This window comes from Poecilia formosa, unplaced genomic scaffold, assembly GCF_000485575.1.
Source record: "Poecilia formosa unplaced genomic scaffold, Poecilia_formosa-5.1.2 Scaffold595, whole genome shotgun sequence".
Lineage (NCBI taxonomy): Eukaryota > Metazoa > Chordata > Actinopteri > Cyprinodontiformes > Poeciliidae > Poecilia > Poecilia formosa.
Genome location: NW_006800534.1, coordinates 138750 through 146866, shown reverse-complemented (window position 1 = coordinate 146866; position 8117 = coordinate 138750). Strand labels below are relative to the sequence as shown.

Genomic DNA, 8117 nt, shown 5'->3' with positions numbered 1-8117 from the left:
AAATGCTAAGAGCAAAAGTGACGCTTGCAGACCGGCTTTTTTTTTTTTTTTTTAATTTTCCTAGAAACAACCAAGCAACGCTTAGCCTGGCGGTGGGCAGGGCTAGTAAAGCATGGCGGGCCGCCAGGCTTATAATATACTGGGGGAAACCCTGAACTAGGTGTTTCACAACATGAGCTGGTCATTTATTTTCAGTGGGGTTAAGGAAGGTTGTGCACTTCTTACTAACAGCAGGTTGCAGCCAATCATGTCAGCAGTTTGGAATGTGAGGTCAGACGGGGAAGTGTTCCATCAATGTTATCCAGCATGTAAAGAATAACAGGTGATTTGATTTAGACCCATGCCTGTACTGAATTTTAAAATAGAAGTTTTGGAAATGGAAATGAACTTATAGAAGTTTACACCTATTGTAAACTTCTAAAAAAATTGTTATAAAAAAGATCATTTTTATTAAAATTCACACAACAGAGAAATTGCTTATTAAAAAATGGACCTGTAGAACTTCTGTTGCTACTTCAACACACACAACTGATGAGATCAAAACTGAGGATGGAAAAATTACAGAAAAAAATCAATAACTAAAATATTCACATTAGTTTGTCCCACTGTAACTTGGTGTGGACAATCATACATGTTTTGTTTGATGTCAGGTGTGTGTACCTGGGTACTTTTTGCCAACTATAATATGTCCATGTTAATGTCTTCATAACCTTGTCTGAGCTTCAGGAATGTAAATCTCAATGCTGTCAGCGCTCTCTGTTGCTGAGTTCTGGCGTACAGACGCCGCCCTCTTGGCAGCCATCAGCCTCTTTCTCGCCTCCTGCCGCTGCTTCTCTGAGCTCTCCAGTGAACGGTCTCTGGCAAGTGGTGGGTGGTGGTGGGGGACCACCTTGTGTGGTTTTTTTGGCACAGGAGGTGGAAGTCGCCTCTCCTGGTAGAGGAAATCAGAAGTGGGTAAGAAAGTAAGGAAGTAGGAATTTCTGGATAATTACATATATCAAGCTGTAATGCAGTTTTATTTTTTGTGTATGTTTGACTGTAATTATAAACATCAGCTCTCCAGATTCCTTTTTACAACTGAGTGATTGCTGACCTTGTCCATCAGTTCCTTGCTGTTTTGATCTCACATAAACTTTTTAAACTTTTACTTTCAACCTCACTAAGACAAGAGCTAGAAGGAACCACTTTCAAACAAACCAAAAGGATATTCCCTTATGTTATTACAAAATAATAAAACTTGACCAAACATAATAAAGTTCAGTGTTTGGAACAATTAAAATGTTTATTTTCTTTAACTGTAACATCCATTTTTTTAAACCAAAATCTCTAAAAAATTTTAGTTTTTGTCCTGTAGTCAATTTTAATGCTTATGGTTTAAGTATATTTTCTGCTTTCTATTTTGACATGTTTTGAAATACTGTACTTTACACTGAAGATATCTTAGAAGTATAACACTATCAGTGACATACTCATCTGTTCATTTATCTTGCCATTTGCAGAAGCAAGACACAAAACATAAAGCCACACATGAAAGATGGCTGCGAGTGGCAGAAGGAAGCATGAAGAGGTGGATGAAAAGACAGACATGATGGATCCATGGAGGCCCAGATTGGTCAAGGCCCTGTGGTGTTTTTGGTTATTCTGGTTGATGTGTGGCTGTTTGCAAGAGCCTTCACTGTTAACATACAAAAGAAGGAAAACAAGTAAGAAGCAGACAGCAATGAGAGCAAATGATATGTCAGAGAAGACAGTGCTTAGAAAAAACAAAAAGATAAACTTATACAGCAGATATACTAAAAGAATATCTGTGCATTGCATGGACACAAAACCATGCATGAGTCAAATTATCTGTTATTCCTGTAATAAAATATCAAAACATCCACCATGTGAATTTTGTTAGTCTGTTTGACAAAGTGATGCACACTGATTTATATACTTGGTTACTCAAAAGCATTATATCCATGGAACAAGGAAAACTTATATGTAGCAGGTTTGTAAAGTTTTGCAGAATGCAAATGTCACAGAAATGACATTTGCAGCTGCTGAAAACAGAAGTTTCATTACGTAGGGTTGAAGGGAAGTCGACATCCTGAAAAAGGGCTGGACATCAGATTGAGGTCCCCTCAACAGACTGAATTTAAACCTCAAAACAACTCAGGGGTCACTGAGCAAGGTGCCCAGTACACACTAGACAGGTCATCCGTTTTCTGAAAAAGGAACATTTCCAACCTCATTTTACACTGAGATAGAAGCTTAGACAATTGAAACAAGTTAGGGAATGAGAGCATTTATTTTAGCTTAGCCACATTCAAGTACAACTGATGTGAGCAAAATAAACTGCAAGAATTATACAGATGTTCATTAACTAGCTTGCACATGCAACAAAATGATAAAAATGTTAATTGGAGTCTGATGTTATAATCCATATTTTTATACATTTTTTCATTTGAAAAACAATTTAAATAAAGAAAAATAGTTCATCTTAAACTATGGTCTTAGTTCAGAATACTTAGGTGTTGAACTCAGCAACATACTCAGCACTGTTGCTGATTTGTAAGCACTGCTGCCAACATTTAATAGTTTAAGTTGTTTTAAAAGCCATCATTGTGCTCTGTTAGTCCCAGTCAAACCAGCAATTCCCATTTTTCCAGCACAAGAATTTCCTTCTTTTTCTGCAAACTCGCTAGAATGAAGCTTCTTTTTTGGTCAGTTCTAAAACTCAAAGCTATCTAAAACAGTTTGACCAGAAAGTCTATAACAAAAACGACTTAAGAGTAAATGAGCAAGTTTGACCAGAAAAGTCAGCTGTTGGCCCACAGTAGAACAGCTGACGTGCAGTCATGTCATTGCGGGACATTTGTTTTCGCACACATCCTTCAAGGTCAACAAGGGTGTGTTCACACTGCAGCCTAAAGTGACCCAAATCCAATTTTTATTTTTTACGTAATGCAACCTGTATCCGATCTTTTCATGGCAATGTGAACAGCACAGGTCGGATTCTTTTTCCAATGTGACCCATATCCGATTCAAATGCGACCTAAAGTTCAGGTCGCCTTCATCTGACCTGAACGTCACCATTTCTCAACAAATCTCACTATTCTGCGTCCTGATACGCCCAAGCGGTAAGAAAAACAACAACCATGACGGATTATATGAGGATTAAGATGTTAATAATATGCTTCTCCGGTTGGACAACAACTTCAAATATGTAAGCTAAGCTCCACCGTTAGCCTCCATGTTTACTTCCGCAAACACTGAGCACTTCTTCTTTTTATACTCCTGACTACCAGTAGTTCATTTTTGTCCTCTGTAGAGGACATTTCTAAACTTGAATATCTCCCACCCACTACATTCTGCTGAATTAATTCCTTTTGGTATCTAGAGCGGACATTTAGGGCTTTTCAATGATGCCACATGTGAAGGGGTGGGGTTTTTGTACCTTCCTTTTTTTCATTCATAAAAATGACGTTCATCGGTACAAGCACATTTTATGGGAAAAGAAAAAGTAAGTGCATAAAACTTTTTATTGTGCAAATTTGGTTTAAAGTTTTGTTGGAATATTATAAATAAGTCTGTTAACATATTAAAACATTCTATGAATTATTTTGACTGTACTTTATCGTAGTATTTAAAAGTTGAAAAATTGTCCTCTGTAGTGGACATTTGTAATTATTTTCTGTTTTTCCTGTATCCATCCATCCATCCATCCATCCACCGACTCATTCATCCACCCACTCATTATTTATCCATCCACCCATCTATCCATCCATCCTCCCACCATCCATCCATCCATCCATCCATCTTCTATACACCCTTGTCCCCTTGTGGGGTCGGGAAGGTTGCTATTCCCTATCTCCAGCTAACGTTCCGGGCGAGAGGTGGGGTCACCCTGAACAGGTCATCAATCTGTCGCAGGGCAACACAGAGACAAACAACCATGCACACACACACTCACACCTAGGGAGAATTTAGAGAGGCTAATTAACCTGACAGTCATGTTTTTGGACTGTGGAAGGAAGCCGGAGAACCCAGAGAGAACCCACCATGCACAGGGAGAACATGAAAACTCCATGCAGAAAGACCCCTGAACCTTCTTGCTAAGCAACAGTGCTTAGTTTTGTCAATGTGAAATTCATTCTTATCTTGATGTTTGGATATTTTCTTTGGGACAAACTGGTTGCCATCAAGGTTCAATTTCAAATGTATGGGGTTCCGATGTCCACTGTAGTGGACACATCATATTTCAAAAATAAAAACTTTTTTTCCCAAAAAAATGTTTTCAGTATTCTAATTACCTTACAAAGATTGTGGAATAATAAAAAAAAGGTGAATGGACAATATTTTTTTTCCTGGTAGTCCGGTTAAGGAGGTTGGCAGAACACTGAGAATGCTGACGCTATTGCGCCCTCTACTGCGCATGCAGGACACTTTCAGGTAGTTTGCCACTGCAGAACACATACAGGTCGCATTTACAGGCAGTGTGAACAGCCCCGGCAAAAAAAAAATAAAAAATCGGAATTGGGTGACTTCAGGCTGCACCCCAAGGCACATCAAGCAGAGCTCCTGTAAAGCTCCTGCTGCTGCAGTGTATGTTGTGGTTTGTTGCCATATATGTGGATTACAACAGTAATCATGGCAGAGACTAAACACACTCAAAAAATTCTGACCCATCACACAACAGTTTCACAGGCACAGGGATTCAGAAAGTTTGTCAGCGGTGTTGTGACAAAAAAAGGCGGACATCATTATGTTGAGAAGAAAATGATACTATTTTTGTTATGCAATTGCAACAGTGAGAACTTATTTTGGTACGTCGGCACAATGATGCTGGGTCCTATAAGCAATGCTACTCAGCAGCGTGGACTACATACTGTATGTCCAAACACACTTCCTAACCCTAACCCTTTTCACTTTTCTAAGGGGTGTACCAATTTATCAGCCGGCTTATTTATCAGTTTAAACTGATTTAAAGAACTAAAACTGTGTGAAAGGCAAATATCCACACATTGAAACCAACTGAAATGCAAAGCAAATCTCTCAAAAATAGCACTAATGACAATGCATCCAGTCAATTAGGCCAGCAAAATATTAGCATCACATACATTCAGCATTGTCTTTGCACCTGATATCTTCTTCATGCTACAGTATTACAGAAGGAGACCTAAAGCATTTGGTCCACACCTAAAATTCTACAATCAAAAGTTACATCTAATGCTTTCATAACTTGTCACTAAGTTAGGTCAAGATAATAGAAGAAATTCTAAACCTGATATTAATGTCATTTTAACATAGACATACCGCCAGACAAGTACTATGTTGAAACATTAAGGTTAAGTCACAGTTTCTCTCTCTTTCTTTAGACGTTTGCATTTAAAGATGTGTCAATAATTATGGGTCTTAATGAAGCCTGCCATTTCTAAAAATTCAGGATCAATAGGAAAAAAAACAAACGGAGATACAAAAATTTATTTAAACTGGAAAAGCATCCAGTTTTCACCATAATAAATGTTTGAATAAAAGGAAATATGTTATTCTAGTGTATATTACATTTCTGAATAGGTGAATAACCTTAACACTTTGTGATATTCAATTTTAAATATCATGTTCATGCAAATGCCTATAATAGGTAGAGCAAAACAACAAAGGAAGGCATGTCATTTTTCCATCACCTAAGGAATGAGAGTACCTTTCTATCGGGAGGGTCCAGCGGTCTCCAGTTGTTGGCCCTGAGCTGGTGAAGCTCATCAAACTTAAGGCTGATGTTTTCAATAGACAGCTGAAGCATATCCCAAAAGCCAGCCAGGTCTGAGGCCACAGGACGAGGATGGATGCTGAGGTTCTGTAATGGTGCAAAAAAAAAGTAAAAAAGAAGAAAAAAAATAAATAAACAGAACTAATCTAAGGGAAATGCTTATTAATTTTTAATTGGCTCCAAGTGCAAGCATGGTCAAACTGAGAAGTATATCACATTATTGGTTATACTTGTTATTTTTATAACAACTATGGACAACCCAAATGATAATTGCAAAAGGCTATATATAATGTAAAAGAACAAAATTATAAGAGTAACTCACAACTGGAATCTTTTTTTGAAAAGTAGATTGAATTAAAATAAGAATAGTTAATTGAACCGAACTGAACCCTATTATACACACAAAACTAGCAGAGTGATATTTCCATGAGACTATTAATAATTTTATTAGCTGTTGTTATTAGCTTATTACATAACAATCGAAGATAAAAGTTACATCAAATGCATAATCAATACCTTCTAAATAACTATGTACACAAAAGCTACAACTGAATGCATTTTCTTCAAAGAAAAGTTGGAATTCAGAGCACTTGTAAAGAGTCCAGTAGGCCTGAAGATTCAAGTTTTCCAGTAAAGTTATTGATAATGATTTTTGCACTCACCAGGTTCTCTTCACATAACTCCCTGAACTGCTGAAACTTCTGGGAGATCAGAAGCTGAGCACTTCCAACAGCAGTTCTCATCTTTTCCAGGACTGAGAATACAAACACAAGTTATGCTAAAATAAACTGTAGGATAAACACAAGGCTTGAATGTGTTTTTATCTTTGAAAATGATACAAAAATTGATATAAAACGTTTATACACCTTGCTTGAAATGCCAGTTTTTTGAAGTAAAACACCAAGTCAAAAACGATACCTTGTGACACCTTCCTGCAGGAGGCGTTGGCTGAGATAATGCTGCCATCAACTAATTGTCCTCCCTCTTCTGTTATTAACTTTTTACTTTTCTAAACATCAAAATTAATCCTACATCAGTTCATCTGTTTCTTTATCCTTTTCTGTCTTCTCAAACTCCCAAAGATCCCCAAAGAGACTGCAAATAGCTGAAATTATTCTCTTTTTACTATTTTGGACATTGACTTGATGGACAAATAAGTCAGATTTTAGCAAATAATTTGGGGTTAGGTTCCACAGAAAAATCTATGAATCTACAATTATTTAACCACCATTAGGTGGGGGAGGGGGATCTAATGCATAGAGAGGACAGACACTAGCAAGTCATGCTGGTGGATGCTGTCTGACTCCCACCAAGCAAGACTGAATTCTGCAATTTCATCCAAAGACAGACACGTCTCAGTGGAAGACGCTGAGAGCTATGCAGAGTCGGTGGGAGCCAAACACTACCACACATCAGCCAAGCTAAATAAAGGCATAGAGGAGCTGTTCCTGGATCTGTGTTTCACCAGAGCATTATTTTAGGGTTTATTAGTTTGTTTTCTGGTTGAATTGTACAGGATGCGTATCACAGTCAAGGTGGAAAAAGCTTTAAAATTATTTGTAAGTGTTTTACATTGCAAAATTTATTGGAGGGCTGTGTAGACTTTTTGTCTATTGCCTATAAACTGTACATGCATTGTTGCATTTTTTCCACTCATCAACAAGATTGTCATGTTCCACTAAATGTTTCATTAATCCACTAATGGTCCACTATTATAGTTTCTTGAACAAGCTAGGATAGGTCTGTGGACTATGCAAAACATGTTCATTACATTTATAAAACAAAATTATTCTCAGATATTGAGATTTCACCCATCAGTTCTGTTGGTTTTGAGCTCATTAAGGAATACACTGTTTTAGCGCTATGTCACGATTATACAAATGAGCTGCTGTTGGCCTTGGTGTAGTGTATCCTTACTTTTGGAGGATGGAGTTTACGCAGCCTTTAAAACGGCCACAAATACAATTTGAAGCTATATCACAATACGATTTGCAAACAAATGTTCTTTGACAACACAATCTAAACTAGACAAAGGCTATAAATTCTTCACCGAACGATACCCATTTGACTATGAAGGAACGTGTTTTTGTTGTTAGCTAGCTAACATTATGTGACCTTTCTGTTTTGGAAATAGAACGTTGTTAGCCTCTAATCTTGATTGGATTCTTATAGTATAGGATGGGGTTGCCACCCATCATGTAAAATACGGAATCATTTGTTGTATGGCAGTTTATTTCCAGGCTGCCACCCACTACCCCTAGACTTCATTTTAATTAATGCGTCTGAAGGGCTTAAAATGGTTTCTGGAGTCGTGTCCCCCCGTTTCTTGTTGTGGTCATCTGAGCTGGGCCATAACTATACATAT

The 8117-nt window shown here is 37.5% G+C and overlaps 1 protein-coding gene across 1 annotated transcript; it reads right to left on the bottom strand.

The window, feature by feature from the left end:
- Positions 1 to 433: 433 nt before the first annotated feature.
- On the bottom strand, positions 434 to 6737 carry LOC103129984 (disks large-associated protein 1-like). Its single transcript, XM_007541257.2, has 3 exons — positions 6415 to 6737; positions 5687 to 5839; positions 434 to 931 (listed from the first exon to the last, which is right to left on the bottom strand). The coding sequence occupies exons 1-3, from the start codon at positions 6493 to 6495 to the stop codon at positions 704 to 706; spliced, it is 462 nt and encodes a 153-aa protein (XP_007541319.1). The 5' UTR covers positions 6496 to 6737; the 3' UTR covers positions 434 to 703.
- Between the last annotated feature and the right edge of the window lie 1380 nt (positions 6738 to 8117).

Coding starts and splice junctions, on each gene's coding strand:
- LOC103129984 (XM_007541257.2), bottom strand. CDS start 6,495: ATGAGAACTGCTGTTGGAAGTGCTCAGCTTCTGATCTCCCAGAAGTTT. Junction 5,840..6,414: donor AGTTATGTGAAGAGAACCTG/GTGAGTGCAAAA, acceptor GCACCATTACAG/AACCTCAGCATCCATCCTCG. Junction 932..5,686: donor TGGACCCTCCCGATAGAAAG/GTACTCTCATTC, acceptor TTCCTCTACCAG/GAGAGGCGACTTCCACCTCC.